This window comes from Plecotus auritus (genome assembly GCF_963455305.1).
Source record: "Plecotus auritus genome assembly, chromosome: 10".
Taxonomy (NCBI): domain Eukaryota; kingdom Metazoa; phylum Chordata; class Mammalia; order Chiroptera; family Vespertilionidae; genus Plecotus; species Plecotus auritus.
The window spans coordinates 12,304,782-12,322,508 of NC_137785.1; the positions used below are offsets into that span (position 1 = coordinate 12,304,782).

The 17,727-nt window shown below is 48.2% G+C and overlaps 1 protein-coding gene across 1 annotated transcript; it reads right to left on the reverse strand.

The window, feature by feature from the left end:
- Nucleotides 1-993: 993 nt before the first annotated feature.
- ZNF114 (zinc finger protein 114) lies at nt 994-3,810 on the reverse strand. Its single transcript, XM_080644176.1, has 2 exons — nt 3,607-3,810; nt 994-2,589 (listed from the first exon to the last, which is right to left on the reverse strand). The coding sequence occupies exons 1-2, from the start codon at nt 3,638-3,640 to the stop codon at nt 1,514-1,516; spliced, it is 1,110 nt and encodes a 369-aa protein (XP_080500302.1). The 5' UTR covers nt 3,641-3,810; the 3' UTR covers nt 994-1,513.
- Nucleotides 3,811-17,727: the final 13,917 nt, after the last annotated feature.

Below are 17,727 nucleotides of genomic sequence, written 5' to 3' on the forward strand. Positions count from 1 at the left end.
CAATCTTTATTTTATTATTATTATTAAAATAAGTGAACTATTTAGTGTTTTTCAATGTTTACTGATTTTAGAGAGAGAGAGAGGGACAGAGTGAAATATCCATTTGTTGTTCCGCTGATTCATGCATTCATTGGTTGATTCCTGTATGTGCCCTGACTGAGGATCGAACCTAAACCTTGGCGTATCGGGACGATGCTCTAACCAACTGAGCTACCCGGCCAGGGTTCATTTCCCAATCTTTAAAAAATTGAAAGAGCAACAAAGGAAACCATCAACAAAATGAAAAAAGACTGACACCCTCCCCCCGCCACCACACTGAATGGAAAAACAACCCACTGAATGGGAGAACATATTCACCAATGATACATCTGATAAGGGGTTAATATCCAAAACTTATAAAGAACTTATATACAACACCACCAACACACACACACACACACACACACACACACACACAATTAAAAAATGGGCAAAGAATGTGAATAGGCACCTCTCCAAAGAGGACATACAGATGGCCAATAGACATGTGAAAAGATGTTCAGCATCACTAATCATCAGATAAATGCAAATTAAAACCACAATGAGATATCAGAATGACTATCATCAATAAATCAACAAACAAGTGCTGGCGAGGATGTGGAGAAAAGGGAACCCTCGTGCACTGTTGATGGGAAAGCAGATTGGTGCAGCCACTGCAGATAACAGTACGGAGTTTTCTCAAAAAATTAAAAATGGAACTGCTTTATGACTCAGTGAATCCACTTGTGGGAATATATCCAAAAAACCTGAAACGCTAATTCAAAAGAATGCATGCACCCCTATGTCCATTGCAGCATTATTTGCAATAGCCAAGATCTGCAAATAGCCCAAGTGCTCATCAGTAGGTGAGTGGATAAAAAGCTCTGGTACATTTACTCAGTGGAATACTATGCAGCTGTAAAAAAGGAAGGAAATCTTACTTTTTATGACAGCTTGTAGGAACTTGGAGATGATTACGTTAAGTGAAATAAGCCAGTCAGAGAAAGACAAATATTGTGTGATCTCTTATATGTGGAAGCAGATGAACAAAATAAACCAGCAAACAAAATAGGGACAGACGGACAGATCTCCAGAGGGGATGGGGGGTGGGGGCACTGGAAGAGATTAGCCAAAGAACATTTATGTATATGGGCATAGCCCATGAATACAGGCAACAATGTGGTGAAGGCTGTGGGGGGAGGGAGCGAAGGGACTGGGTAGAGGGGAGCAAAGGGGAGAAAATGGGAGCCATCTGTAATAGTGTCAACAATTGGGGGGAAAAAGGATGAAGGTTTAAAGCTTTCCACAGATCTTATCTTCACAGGCTTTCTTTCCAGTGTGAAATTCCCCATTTCTGTAAGATGCAAGAGTTAACGGAAGACTTTCCCCTGTCCGTTAACTTATTGAGCTCCCTTCCAATATGTCCTCCCCACTCATTCAGGATTTTGAGAAAAGCAAAGCTTTCTCCACATCCCTCTCCTTCTGAGGGCCTCTCTTAGCTGTGCTTCTTCAGATGGCTTTTAAGTGATGAGTTATTCGTGTAGCTTTGTCCACATTCTGTACACTTATAGGGCTTCTCTCCAGTGTGAATCCTTGTATGTATGGTAAGATTCCAGGACTTATGGAAGGCTCTCCCACATTCCTTACACTTATGGGACTTCTCCGCAATGTGTCTGTATAAATGTTTATTGAGGTGTAGGGAATATCGAAAGGCTTGCCCACATTCCTTACACTCATAGGGTTTCTCTCCTGTGTGAATGCTCATGTGTTTCATAAAGAATGAGTGATAAGCATAGGATTTCCCACAGTCTTGACATTTATAGTTTTTCTCTCCATTCCGCGTACTCCTGTGTGACCTGGCATTTGGAGCGTGGGCGGAGGTTTGCCCACTTTGATTATTCTTGTTCTTTGTCGGCGCTGTACAAGATTGCACCTGCACGGCAGGCATCAAGCTCCTCCGGACGATGTTTTCACACTCATTGGACCTGTAAACTTGCTCTTTAACGTGAGTCTCATGTGCCCTAAGGACACAGTCTTTCAGGAAGACTTTCCCCAATGGGCCCCATTCATAGACATTTACTCCCAGAAATTTTTTATCAGGTGCACGAAGCACATTATTGCAGTTCTTGACCCATGTGACTGATTGCCACTCTGTTGGAGTTCTCACACTTGGAGCTGACCGAATGCTCTGCCACAACCCTCTATCGTCCTTGCTGTTTTCAGAGGTTTTGTGATTACTCCTTAAGACACAATTTGGATTCAAAATATTTTGGGGGGTGTGTTTTCTTGTGGAATCTCCCTGTGAAGGCACAAGCTTTGAGCTGGGTTCAGGGTTCTCCCTCGTTCCACAGACTTGAACCAGACAGCAGTCTTCCTCTTGGGCAACCGCCACGGGCCTCCCTTTCTGCCCCCTCCGCCTGTGTGGCTCCTCTGCTTGGTGGCCTTCCAAGCCTCCTCCTGAAGTGGGATTGTTGCTTGTCAAACACACTCTGTTGGCTTCACAAAATGTGTTTTTAGCAAGAATGTCCTGCTGAGAGGCTGAGTCTTTGGTTTTCTGTCGAATCACCTCACCTGAAATACAGTGCACAGAAGTTCAGTTCTTTGTTGAAAGTAAAGATGGGCGGGAGAGGGTAAAACAGGTAAGTGGTCGTGTGGGCTTCCTTCCTTTTTTAATAAGCTTTAAAGTTATTTTTATTGACTTTAGAGAGAGGTAGAGAGAGGGATAGAGAGACAGAAACATCTATGAGAGAAACATCGATCGGCTGCCTCCTGCACACCCCCTCCTGGGGATTCAGCTCAAAACCCAGACGTGTGCCCTGACTGGGAATTGAACCACGACCTCCTAGTTCATGGGCTGACAACTCTCAACCACTGAGCCACATCAGCCAGGCTAATACGCTTTAAAAAAAATTGATTTCAGCCCTGGCTGGTGTTGCTCAGTGGTTAGAGCATTGCCTGTGAACAGAAGAGTCTCAGGTTCGATTCCCGGTCAGTGGGCCCCTAGGTTTGCTTTCGGCTGGCTGAGTTTCCACACTCAGACTCTCTCTGGGTGCATTCCTTTTCCGCAAATAAATTCTCACCGGCTTTTGCTGCTATTTATCTCTTGTTTGAATTCTTTCCTACAAGAAGACAAGGACTGCCCTAACCGGTTTGGCTCAGTGGATAGAGTGTCAGCCTGCAGACTCAAGGGTCCCGGGTTCGATTCCGGTCAAGGGCATGTACCTTGGTTGCGGGCACATACCCAGTGGGGACTGTGCAGGAGGCAGCTGATTGATGTTTCTCTCTCATCCATGTTTCTCTCTCATCGATGTTTCTAACTTTCTATCCCTCTCCCTTCCTCTCTGTAAAAAAAATCAATAAAATATATTAAAAAAAAAAAAAAGAAGACAAGGACTGAGAATGCAGAGCACAGTCTCCGGCCGGAGGCCACCTGATCACTGCTGACAAGATTTCCAGTTCCACGGGGGAGACCCTGGTCTACCAGCAGCAGCCGTGTCTCTGGACCCTATCAAGCCGGGCCCCATTTCAGCTGCCTCCGGAACACGGGAGGGCCTGCCTCCCCTCCGGGCGCAGGGAGGGGCCCCTTACCCACGGAGGCCAGGTTCCGGATGTTCTCCAGCATCACATCTCGGTAGAGGTCCCTCTGCTCCGGGGCCAGCAGGGTCCACTCCTCCTTGGTGAAGTTCAATGCCACATCCTTGAAGGTCACCGCGTCCTGAAAGTAAACACCCTTTGGGGCTCATTGGGGTGCCCTTACAAGTTGAACTGTGTCCCCTCCCAAAGATACATTGCAATCCTAACCCCCAGGCCCTTGAATGTGAACTGATTTGCAAATGGGCCCTTTGCAGATGCAAAGGAATTAAGATGAGGTCACACAGGAGTAGGGTGGGCTCCTGGGAAGAGGAAATCTGGACAGACCCACAGAGGGAAGGCGTCACATGACATCGGAAGTGGAGACTGGAGAGATGTGTCTACAAGCCAAGGAATGCAAGGACCGGCTGTTGTACACAGGGTGTCCCAAAACAGGTACGCACACTCTAGCAGCTGGTAGCTCAATGGAGGTTTCTTTCCTTTCAGCCAGACTAAGCTTGGCGCAAAGGAAATTCATCCTAAAATGCTACTGGAAGTCTGAAGATGCAGTTGCAGTACACACACAGTACACACACTGCCTCTGTAATTATGTAAAGTGTGTGTACACACTTTAGCAGCTGATGACTCACTCAATTTTCCCTCCTTTTCAGGTTTCGCTGATTTGAAATAATGGGTGAAGCCAGACTCAGCTTTAAACAAGGATCATTTATCCACTAGGCTTTTTAATGGGGGTACATCAAAGAAAAAGTTTACGGCACAGAATTGGCAGCAGTTGACGAACTGAGGGCGCACAGATGCCAAACGAAATGATTCTTGATGTTAGTGATTCCACTGCTTCAAGTTATCAGCAGTGCGTGAACCGGAAGGTCACCAGTTTGAAAACAGGTATTGACCAAAAAATTATTATTTAAAAAAAAGTATTTTTATTGCCCTAGCCAGTTTGGCTCAATGGATAGAGTGTGGGCCTGTGGACCGAAGGGTCCCAGGTTCGATTCTGGTCAAGGGCACGTGCCTAGGTTGCAGCTCGGTCCAACGTGCAGGAGGCAGCCAATCAATGATTCCTTCTCATCACTGATGTTTCTATCTCTCTCTCTCCCTATCCCTTCCTCTCTGAAATCAATAAAAATATGTTAAAAAAATATCGGCAGTCAGACATCTTTAGTGCTGCTGCAGAGACAGGAGAGACTCCCGCCACCACCGCTGTGCTCGCCGGCCGTGAGCCTGGCTTTTGGCTGAGCGGCGCTCCCCCGTGGGAGCATACTGACCACCAGGGGGCAGCTCCTGCGTTAAGCGTCTGCCCCTGGTGGTCGGTGCATGTCATAGCGATTGGTCGACTGGTTGACTCTTCCCCCTGGTGGTCAGTGCACATCATAGTGAGCAGTTGAGTGGGCCTAGCTTATCATTAGCATATTACGCTTTGATTGGTTGAACAGATTAGGCTTTTATTATATAGGATTATTGCACTATTTTTCCATATAAACCACTGTAAACCTTCTTTTGCCCCTTCTTTCCCCCTCTCCCCCCACGTACCAAGGTGGCAGGTTAACCACTGGGGTAGAGTCACTTCCGGGGCCCCCACTACCTCCGCGTGTGAGATTCTATTGGGCAACAAGAAAGGGCATCACCCCGCTCGCCACGTGGCTTTACTACCGGACGTGCTATCGTCACTGCCTCCCACTAACATCCCATCCTCACCACGGGATCGGGCAACGGGGTTCTGTTCATGTTAGGAAGCAAGATTTCCAGTCTAAGGAGAGCAATTCAAATGGGAAACTTAAAAAGTTAAAAAGAAAGGCAGTTTCCTGGGAGACGATGAGCATCAGCACGCGGCCCGTCTCTGCCAAGAAAACGGCTCGGAGGGGAGCGCTCGAGATCTCGCTCCCCCGGCACGTCATCCGTTTGGCTGAAGTAGATGCTTATACAGTCCCCCACCGCTCCTGAGAAGAGAAGATGGTTAGGAGAATGAAGAAGCAGGAAGCAAAGAGAAACGGCTGGTCCAGGAGCAGGAAATACCAAATGGGTGTCTGAGGTGCCTCCAAGTTCCGCAAGGCAAAGAAACCATCCTAGACGGTGTTAAGAGGATGTAGAGCCCACCCGGCGTGGCTCAGTGGTTGAGCGTTGACCTAGGAACAGGAGGTCAAGGTCTGATTTCCAGTCAGGGCACAGGCCCGGGTTGTGGGGTCCACACCCAGTGGGGGGTGTGCAGGAGGCAGCCGATCAGTGATTCTCTCTCATCATGGATGTTTCTATCGCTCTCTCCCTTTCCCTTCCTCTCTGAAATAAATAAAAATATATTTTAAAAAGGAAATCAATAAAGTAATCTATATGTATATAAAATAGGGAAATATGCTAATTAACTGGAACGCCATAACGGGTCGACCGGACAGGAGGAGGTTGTGTACGCAGCATCGGGGGCAGTGTGACAGGGGCCTCTGTGCGCCTGCACGGGGGAGGGCCTGATCAGCAGCAGCCGCGGCTGCTTCAAGGGCCGGAGAGGGAGGCAGGGCCGGACTGGCAGCGGCTGCGGCTGCTGTGGGGCCCGGGGAGCGAGGCAGGGCTGGACCAGCGACTCGAGGGTGGGCAGCGCTGCATGATTTCGAATCGCACGTTGGGCTCCTAGTCCTATATAATAAAAGGCTAATATGCAAATGAGCTGAACGGCAGAACAACCGGTCTCTATGACATGCACTGACCACCAGGGGGCAGACGCTCAATGCAGGAGCTGCCCCCTGGTGGTCAGTGCGCTCCCACAGGGGCATTACCACTCAGCCAGAAGCTGGGCTCATGGCTGGCGAGCGCAACAGTGGTGGCAGCCGTCGGACATCCCCCAAGGGACCCCTGGACTGCAAGAGGGTGTAGGCCGGGCTGAGGGACCCCCCGCCCCCAGAGTGCATGAATTTTGTGCACTGAGCCTCTAGTTGTTTTATAAAAAAATATCTATGACAACAACCCCTTATATTCGCTGCAGAAGAGCATACGAGGAGCTCATTTTCATTAATGAGGGGCCTTGAAAAGCTCCAAGGACCTAGAAAAATGGTTATTCCCGGGTGGCCAGCCAGGGTGTAATTACTGTAAGGCAGGATGGAGGAAGGATTTCCAGGTTTGCCCTAATCATCTCCATTTAAATATATATATATTTATTGATTTCAGAGAGGAAGGGAGAGGGAGAGAGAGATAGAAACATCAACTCTGAGAGAGAATCACTGATCGGCTGCCTCCTACACGCCCTCTTTTGGGGATGGAGCCTGCAACCCAGGCATGTGCCCTTGACTGGAATCGAACCCGAGACCTTTCAGTCTGCAGACTGACGCTCCATCCACTGAGCCAAACCGGCTAGGGCTCATCTCCATTTTTTAAAACATCTTGATCTTGCCCTGGCCGGGTAGCTCAGTTGGTTACAGCATCCTCCCGACATGCCAAGGTGGTCAGCTCGATCCCCGGTCAGGGCACATACCAGAAGCAACCAATGAATGCATCAATAAGTAGAACAAATCGCCCTGACCAGTTTGGCTCAGTGGATAGAGTGTCGGCCTGCGGACTGAAGGGTCCCAGGTTCGATTCCGGTCAAGGGCACGTAACTTGGTTGCGGGCACATCCCCAGTGGGAGGTGTGCGGGAGGCAGCTGATCGATGTTTCTCTCTCATCAATGTTTCTAACTCTCTCTCCCTCTCCCTTCCTCTCTGTAAAAAAATCAATAAAATATATTTTTTTAACAAAGAACAAATCAGTTTCTCTAAAATCATTAAAAATGAAACACAATGATCTGTTATATATTTAAAAAGAAATTATTACACAAGATAGTTTACAATTAAATAACTTCATTGATTTATGACTCATCTGATGAGTTTCATTTTTTAAAAAATATATATTTTTTGTCCACAAAACAGAGAGAAATGTGACACTCAAGCCCTAACCGGTTTGGCTCAGTGGATAGAGCGTCGGCCTGCGGACTGAAGGGTCCCGAGTTCAATTCCGGTCAAGGGCATGTACCTTGGTTGAGGGCACATCCCAGTGGGAGGTGTGCAGGAGGCAGCTGATCGATGTTTCTCTCTCATCGATGTTTCTAGCTCTCTATCCCTCTCCCTTCCTCTCTGTGAAGATCAATGGATTAAAAAGAAAAGAAAAAGAAATGTGACACTCAAGTAAAGCGATCAAATGCTTGGCGGCAAAATTAGACATTAAGGCAGAGAATCTAGGTTTACCCTGCAGTCTCTCAGGTGGAAATGTCAGACTTGGATGACATGGGCTGCAAAGTCAAAAATGGTTCATTTTCTCTCTCTCTTACCGTTTTAACTCACTGAGAAACCTTGTACTCTAAAAATCCTATCCTCCTGCCCTAGAAAGTTTGGCTCAGTGGATAGAGCATCTGCCGGCGGGGTTTGGGCTGGGTCCTCAGTAGGGGGCGTGCAGGAGGCAGCCGATCAACAGTTCTTTCTCATCACTGATGTTTCTCTCTCTCCCTTCCTCGCTGAAATATCTATCTATATATAATAAAAATTCTAGTTTAGTAAAACGTGGCTGTTTGCCATCATATCAGCAAGAAAGGGGCATCCCACACTTGCCTGGGGCATCTAAGTCCCGGGCCTAGAGAAGCAGGGTTTCAGATAAGCGGGCGGCATTCCACAGCTATCTTGAGTTTGTGGTTTCCAAGGAAACAGCCAGAAGGGATGATAAACCCTCGGCCAACCGCCAACGGCTCAGCATGCGCCTATCTAAGCGGCGGCGGCTTCGTTTAAATGGAGCCTTTCCCGCAGCGAATGACCCCAACCCTCCCTGGATCAGGCGGGTTCCTGTGCAGCGCAACCTCCACGCAGTGCAGCTGCGGCCCCGGTTTCCTCCCCGGCGACCTCCTGCGCTCAACGTGTCCTTTTACAAACGCCCTCCGCGGGAGTCTCAGTTCACCCGAAGGAAGAACGTGCCCATCGGGCCAAACGCAAACCACGAAGCCCTTTCTCTGGAAGAGCGCAGGCAGCCCTTTCCGCCGGCGGGAGTCTCCCAGCTCGGCCTCCTCTCACCGACTCCAACGCTCGAGCACGTGTTTGGATTCCAACCGCACTGCCCCGCGGCCGCTGCCCTCGGGGTCTCCAGGGTCAAGGGCGTTTTGCAAGGTTGTTGCACCCCCGCTCCGCCCCAAGGCGAGGGGGATTCAGGCGCAGCACGTGGGCCGCTCCCGGCCTCGCTCGGGTCCCCCTCGGCTTGGGCAGACCCGGCTCCCGGCTCCCGGCTGCCCCTGCCCCGCCCCGCCCCGGGCTGGATCCGCCGCGCGGCAGGCGCACTCACCATCCCGCAGCACTGGCTCCTGGCGCCGCGCACGAGCTCCTTCAGGTGCCGGAGGGTTGCGGAGCGGCGAACTAGAGCCCTGGAACCGAACAAACCAGAAGAATTGAATAAAAAACCAATACAAACGCCCCTCCCCCGCCCCGGAGGGATCCGGGACCGAGGGGCGTCCCGCCCAGGCATTGCGTACCTGCTCTCCACCCCCTTCATCCAGATGGTCAGGTTAGGGGTTACGGGGAGGAGGAGGAGCCACGCAGGAAGGGGTCCCCCGGGACCGCACCCCTGCCCTCCCTCCGGACCTGACCTCTGGGAGCTCAGGGCCTGACCCCGCCCCCAGCAGATTTGCATATCGCAGGCCCTCGGGTGCTTCCAGGCGCTGGGCGTGCCCGGGTCTTCCCTGCCTCCCAGCCGCAGACCCTCACTGTCTCCTGCCCCAGCAGCACTCTGTCCTCCCCAACTTTCGGTCTTTGTAGCCTAAATGCATGGTGGGCGTGGTTGCTTCTCCACGGATTTTATTTGATAAGAATGCAGCGAAGTCGCTTAGCAACGGAGCTGCTCAGATTTCATCAGGGACAACAGATGACACACCTTACTTGGCTTTGATAGCAAAGCAACCTTATTCTTTTATTTTTTAAAAAATATTTTTATTGATTTCAGAGAGGAAGGGAGAGGGAGAGAGAAACATCAGTGATGAGAGAGAATCATTAATCAGCTGCCTCGTGCACGCCCTCTACTGGAGATAGAGCTCGCAACCCAGGCACGTGCCCTTGACCAGAATCAAACCTGGGGCCCTTCAGTCCTCAGGCCGAAGCTCTAACTGAGCCAAACCAGCTAGGGGAAGCAATCTTATTCTTAAAGACTTGATTTTTGTCATGAACAAGTGGATTTGAATCATATCAAACCAATATACATTTTTTAAAAAATATTTTTATTGATTTTTTTACAGAGAGGAAGGGAGAGGGATAGAGAGTTAGAAACATGGATGAGAGAGAAACATCGATCAGCTGCCTCCTGCACACTCCCTACTGGGGATGTGCCCACAGCCAAGGTACATGCCCTTGACCAGAAATTGAACCTGGGACCCTTGAGTCTGCAGGCCGACTCTATCCACTGAGCCAAACCGGTTAGGGCCAATATACATTTTTTAATGAAATGTCTCTTCATTTCTATTAATGCAATTCTACCTTAAAGCTTATGTTGTCTAATATTAATATATACCTTGTTAATAAACAAAATTCAGCCCTAGCTGGTTCGGCTCAGTGGATAGCGCATAGCCTGCAGGTGCGTGCAGGAGGCAACCAATCGATGTTTTCCTCTGTCTCTCCCCCTTCCCACACTCTCTAAAAATCAATGGAAAAATATCCTTAGGTGAGGATTAACAACAACCTACACACACACATACACACACAAAACAAACAAAATCCAACCGACTAAGTTTGAAGATCTAATTGGCTTTATTAAGCGATTCATGAATAAGGGAGCATCCCATCCAGCAACTAAAAAGAAGGTTGTAAAAGTGGAAAGTTTTTATAGGCAAAAAAAGGGTGGTACGAAGAAATTATATAACAGGGTATAGGATATAAAAAAGCCACCTCACACGCCCTGGCCGCTTTGGCTCAGTGGGTAGAGCGTCGGCCTGCAGACTGAAGGGTCCCGGGTTCGATTCCTGTCAAGGGCACATGCCTGGGATGTGGGCTTGATCTCCAGTAGGGGGCGTGCAGCCAATCAATGATTCTCTCTCAACATTGATGTTTCTATATCTCTCTCCCGCTCCCTTCCTCTCTGAAATCAGTAAAAATATATTTTTAAAAAACACATTTAATTAACCACCAAGAATGGAAAATAAGAACATCCTAACAAAACTTAGAGTCTAATATATTAATCGTTTTGTAGTTACGCTTGCTACAAGCAGAGGCAGTTTCAGTTCTCCTTTTGGCCAGCCTCAACCACAGGAGGGTAGCAGATGCCAAGGCAGACAAGGCGTCCAGCATCCTGTCCCCAGGCATCAGCGAGGAAACCCACAGAGAGAAAAAAGCGCCAGACACTGACACACAGGAAAGAGAATATCAAAACCCCCGAGAGCTGAAGTGGGAAACGGCTCGTCACCAGAATTCCTTAGTTCCCCTCTTCCCACGATCCCCTTATAAACAAGTGGAACAACAAATCAGTCTCTCTCTCTCTCTCTCTCTCTCTCTCTCTCTCTCTCTCTCTCTCTCAATAAATGAATAAATTAAAAAGAAATCACAAATGGGACAGATCCTGTAATTCTGTTCTGTAGTGACTGAGTGTCCTTTGAAAAATGGAAAACAGCCCTAGCCAGTTTGGCTCAGTGGATAGAGCATCGGCCTGCAGACTGAAGGGTCCCGGGTTCAATTCCAGTCAAGGGAACTTGCCCAGGTTTCGGGCTCGATCCCCAGTGTGGGGCGTGCAGGAGGCAGCCGATCAACGATTCTTTCTCATCATTGATGATTCTCTCTCTCTCCCTCTCTTTCCTCTCTCTAACGTTGGCAGGCTAGTGAGTGGGTCAAGAGGAAATCAGTAAAAACATATTTAAAAAAAGAAAAGAAACTGCTCCACTTGGAAAATGAAATGCAAAATGAAGAGGCAAGAAGTCCCCCAGGGCAGTTTAGGATTTTCTCCTTCAGCATGACACCCCAAAGCTTTTATTCCTTTTATATGTATAGTAGCTGACCTTGCTTTATGCCTAATGGCCGAGCTTCATTCTTAGGAACGGGCACTGATAAATGAATACATTACTCCAAACGGAGGGGCTCAAAGCAATGCAGGTCTATTCTCTGGCAGCTCTGGGCTCAGAAGTCTGACACGGCCCTGACCGGTTTGGCTCAGTGGAAAGAGCGTCGGCCTGTGGACTGAAGGGTCCCAGGTTGGATTCTGGTCGGGGCGTGTGCCTTGGTTGCGGGCACATCCCCAGTGAGGGGGGCGGTGTGCAGGAAGCAGCTGATCATTGTTTCTAACTCTATCCCTCTCCCTTCCTCTCTGTAAAATCAATAAAATATATATATTTTTTTAAAAAAAGAAGTCTGACACAGCTCACTGGGCTCACCCTTGGGTGTCGGCAGGGCCGGTTCCCTCTGGATGCTCTGGGGGTGAGAGGTGACTTATAGTAAGAAATCTACATTTGGCTCCTGGCACAGATCACCTAAAACCCTTGGAATCTGCTGTGATGAGAACCATGAAGGTGACTTTTATGGTTAATGAGGTGATTTTCATTTTTAAAAAAATATTTTTATTGATTTCAGAGTAGGAGAGAGAGAGAGAAACATCAATGATGAGAGAGAATCATCAATCAGCTGCCTCCTGCACGCCCCCCACTGGGGATGGAGCCCACAGCCCGGCCCTGTGCCCTGACCAGGAATCCAACCTTCCTAGTTTGTAGGTTGACGCTCAACCACTGAGCCACGCTGGCAGGGCAATGAGGTGATTTTGAGAGAGGCCCTAGGCAACGTAAGGGTGGGGTTGGTTGCCAGGGAACCAACCCTGTGATTGGAGGGCCGGAACTTGCAGTACCTGCAGGAAGGGGCTGGGGCTGGAGGTTGAATCAGGGGCCAATGACCAGCGGTGCCATGATGGTGCCTAATGAAGCCCCCACAGAAACCCACTGGACGGGAGGGGGTTTGGACAGCTGCCTGGCTGGTGAGTGTGTGATGTGGGGGCGGGGGGAGCTCTGAGCCCCTCCCCACACCTGGCCCTCTGCGCCTCTCCCATCTGGCTCTTCCTGACTCAGATCCTTTAATAAGAAACCAGCGATCTGGTAAGTAACACGTTTCTGAGTTCTGTGAGCTGTTCTAGGGTGGAGAGCGGCCACAGTGTTCGGACAGGTTCCAGTCTCGGACTGATGAGAGGGCACAGTCCTATCATGGCCACGTGCAAGTCCCAGCTTGGAGGGCAGGGCCCTCCCAGCACAATCATAGCCAACAGCTGTAGTTGTAAGCTTGAACCTGTGGTCCGAACACGTGGCCCCATATGTCTGAGTGATGTGGGCTTGATAGAGTTCAGGTGCACGTAGTTGAGTAGGATTGAAACCCACGAGAACGTTGTAAACATCTTGATTACGCCCTTACTTTGCCTCGTGGCATCTGCTATAAAATAAAGACACGGCTTGCGGGCGCTGTCGCTGTCTCTCGGGAAGCAGCGTCCCACTGAGACCCAGCTTTCGTTCTCTTGTCTCTCTTTTCTAAGCCTTTCAGCCGCCCCCTCTCAGGGTCACCCTTGGCCTTGCTGGCACCGTACACTCTAGCAAATGAATGGAACCCGGGGAGGGAGCTGTGGGAGCCTCTGATTTACAGCCAGTGAGTCAGAAGTCCAGGCGACAATGCCTGGTATTCAACAAAATGAAAAGACAGCCCACTGAACGAGAGAAGATTTTCATCAACAACACACCCAAGCGGGGTTAATATCCAAAATTTATAAAGAATTCGTACAACTCAACACCAAAAAAACTCCCACAAAACAACAACCAATAATCCAATAAAAAGTGGGCAGTGGCCCGTGTGGCGCAGAGGTGAGCATCGATTCATGAACCAAGAGGTCAACTGTTCAGTTCCTGGTCAGGGCACTGGCCCGGGTTTCGGGCTCGATCCCCAGTAGGGGGGCGCGCAGGAGGCCGTCAGTCAATGTTTCTCATCCATGTTTCTGTCTCTCCTTCTCTCTTCCTCTCTCTCTAAACATAAAAAAACCCCACAACAAACCCAAAATCTATACCATGTTCATGAATCCAGTGTCCTGGTTGTGGGTAAAAGGGCACAATGCCATGGACACATGTGAAGACATGTATGTTGGTCTCAGCCTATCAACAACCAATGTTGGGGCTGGACCAGCCCTTGGGGTTCTTATTATGATTGCAAGACACCCTTCAGCAATAACCATCAGGAATAAGATACAGGTTTATTACTTACAAAGCCTGGGAATTACATAGCACACCTGGGGCCACACAGCAAAGTCCTGGGGGGAGAGAGGGAGAGAGGGAGAGAGAGAGAGAGAGAGAGAGAGGAGCTGGGGTTCTCTTTTTATTGGGGTCGAAGGTGGGAGGTCTAGGGCTCTTTACTGGTGAATTTAAAACATATAAGTGGAACTAAAAGGCATAGGAAGAGAAAACAAGAGAGTAGCCCAAATGTTCAGTTTTCTTTTTAATCCTCACCCGAGGATATATTTGTATTGACTTCTTTTTAGACGGGGGGGGGGGGGGGGGGGAGAGATATTAATCTGAGAGAGAAACATTGATTGGTTGCCTTCCTTGTGCACCCCAACCAGGGATCAGACCTGCAACCTAGGCATATGAGAATCGAACTGGAAGCCTTTGGGTGTACGTGATGACGCTTCAACCAACTGAGCCACCTGGCCAGGGTGCCTTTAGTAACTATTTTGATGATGAAGATTCCATGTGCTGCCTCAGATAAGCCTCAAACTTGAGAGATGAATATTATTATTCCAGTTTTACAGATGAGGAGATTGAGGCACTGGCAAGCTTAATAATCCTACGAATAACAATGAATTCTATAGAACATCCCAAGTCTTCCTCAACCACCTCCCATTCATTTGCTAATGTCCTCCTTACCTCCTGGTGCCCCATTCCTCCTTTATCACCCAAATTCCTGGTTATCAAATCCTCTCCTGTGTCCCCTCACCTCCCATATGTCTCTTTCTCTGAAACCCCTAAAATACCACTGCTCTTTTATTCTGAATAGCCTCCATCTATTTCATCAACATCATCCACGGAGTGTTTGTTTCCTCTGTGCCAAGACACAGTTCCTGGCACTGCTATTTCCATGGTGAGCGGAACAAGGCCTCCCCCTAGTGGAGAAGATGGACAATGAAAAGGCACATGATCAATGAACAAGGTTAATTAGGTAGGGAGACGTTTCTAAAAGAAAGACTGCAAAGGGATGGGATAGTTGCTGAGGTGGGAAGGGGGAGGTGGTTACTTTAGATAGGGCTGTCTGAGGGAATGAATCCTCTCCTGGGTGGTAACATTTTTTTTTTTTTTTAATCCTCACCCAAGGCTCTTTTTCCTCTCTGAAATCAATAAAAGTATATTTAAAAAAATATGTTCACATACAGCCCAGATGCTAAAGTACCGTGTTTCCCCGAAAATAAGACAGTGTCTTATATTAATTTTTGCCCCCAAAGACACGCTAGGTCTTATTTTCAGGGGATGTCTTATTTTTCCATGAAGAAGAATACGGTACACATTTATTGTTAAATGAAAATAAAGGAAATTTATTACCTGTATACAGTACGGTAGTACGGTAGTTGTCAACACAAACCAGACAAACTGTGAATCCTACAGTATCAAGAATTTACTCATTTATTCAATGACAATCATGTCATCATCTTCTGGAACATCATCATAACAATCCAATTCCTGAATTTCCTGGTGAATTTCTTGTGACTCCATTTCTTTCAGAATCAGTGGACCAAATCTCTCATGTTTAGCAATAGCACTGTCTTTAAATGAGTACTTCTTGTCAAGGTAGCCTGCTCCCAGTGCATTTGCAATGCAACTGTCAGTGATTTTCTCCCATGAATTCTTCACCAAAGTCACAACTTCTTGCAGTTTAGGTTTCACAAAGTTTCCATGCTGATTTCTCTCCATTCTATTTTCAATGTAGTCATTAATTTCCATGCGCAAATTGTCTTTGAATGGCTTGTTTATTGCAATATCAAGAGTCTGGAGATAGGCCGTCATTCCTGCGGGAATCATTATCTGATCTATTTTTCTTTCGTGAAGAAATGTCTTCATGTCTTTAGCGTGGTGAGTGCTGGCTGCATCCCAGACTAGCAGACCTCTTTGGCTCCCTCGCATAACAAGCGGCAGCATTAAATCGACCCACTTCCTTATAACTGCTTGTGTGGCCCAGGCTTTTTCAGTTTCAGGAATAAAAACGCCCAAAACACGTTCAATCTTTTCCTTCTTGCCCTTAGAAATGATTAAAGGTGGGATTTTAGTGCCATCCAGACGAATTGCCAAAATACAGGAAACACGTGCACTTTCGTAAGCAGTGGAGGGAATGTACGCTAAGGAGGCACCCCGCTGTTCAATTGTTGTTTGAGATGATTGGCCCATAAACACTGCAGTTTCATCCATAGCAATCATGTTGGAAAGATTGTATTTAGAGAAGTCAGCATCATCAATAAAGGACTTGAATGCAAGTGCCCGCTTAATAACTTGAGTATCTTCCAACCTAAACAATGTTGGTAGATCTTCTTAAAGACAGTTCACTTCGCTGAAGGAAATTATCCAGCCAGTGTTGTGATGCTTTGAAGTCTTCGGGGGCTATGTCAAACTGTGGTGCCATTGCAAGGGCAAATTCTTGAATCTGAGCCCTATTCACAACCAAAGCCTTTGCTCCCCTGTCAACAACCCATTCACAGATCAGGTCTTCCAGCTCGGAAAATAATGGTTGCCGACCTGATCCACACTTGCGCTTTTTAGCATTTCCCTTGTCCACTTGTTCAATGAGGTTACCATACTCTGCTTGCCATTTTCGGACCAATCGGATACTCAACATCTTCTCTTTGCAGAAAGCAGTAAGATTTTGGCCCCAAGAGTCTTTCACGATTCCTTTCTTGTACTCCATGGAGTAGCTTTTTCTTTTTGCGCTCACTTCTAGGGGTAAAAAAAAAAGGAATTGGGGTATCAAGGTGGGGGGAGGGGGATCACTCAAAATGACACAGGGGGGATCAGAGGGGGGAATCAAAATGGCACAGGAGAATCAGAGGGGGGATTACCATTTTAGTAACCCCTTTTGATCCTCCTGTGTCATTTTGATTGTCCCCTCTGATCCTCCTGTGTCATTTTGGTTGCCCCCTCTGATCCTCCTGTGTCATTTTAAGTGATCCCCCTCCCCCCACCCCTGTGCCACTGAACACCTTCACCAGACATCCCCCCTACCCCTTTATCAGACATTTACCCCCTGGGGCCTGCCTGGTGACTGTCACTGGGCTTGCTGGGGCCTGGATCTGGGCTGGAGCAGGGTCTGCCACTGACTGAGAACCTTCAGTCATCATGAAGGCGGCCGCGAGCATCAGGTAGTGTCACCAGAGACAGACCAGCACTCACCACCTTTGCCGCGTCCCCGCATCCCGTCCACTCTAATCCTCCTGTTCTTCTACACGCATCTGCGAAAGTCTCCTCCTCTCTCCCGCCCCGCACTCACCACTCACTCCGACCTCCTCCGCTCTGCCTCCACACAGCAGTGACGTCAGGACTCCGCGTAACGTCACTGGTTGCTAGACGCCAGTCGGGGCGGCCCTAGCGACCAGTTTACGGTAAATTAATTTTCATTCTGAGACAGAGCACGGGGGCCTTATTTTCGGGGGATGCCTTATATTTCACTCAGAAGGAAACCTGTAAGTAGGTCTTATTTTCGGAGGATGTCTTATTTTCGGGGAAACACGGTATCTGTTCTATTTTTTATTTTTAATATATATATTTTTATTTTTAATATATTTTTATTGATTTCAGAGAGAGGAAGGGAGAGGGAGAGAGATTGAAACATCAATAATGAGAGAGAAGCATTGATTGGCTGCCACCTCCTGCACACCCCACACTGGGGATTGAGCCTGCAATCGGGCATGTGCCCTTGACCGGAATCGAACTCGGGATCCTTCAGTCCGCAGGCCGAAGCTCTATCCATTGAGCCAAACCGGATAGGGCTGTTTTACTATTGTATAGGGTTGAAATTTTTCAGAATCAAGTTTTTCAAAACAAAAACACTTAGCATAGCTCTGGGCACACGGTAAGCGCTGATGCTAGCGTTGGCTTCAACACTCCTCTTTTCCTTGAGTATCCCCAGCTCCTCTTCCTACAACCCAGTTACT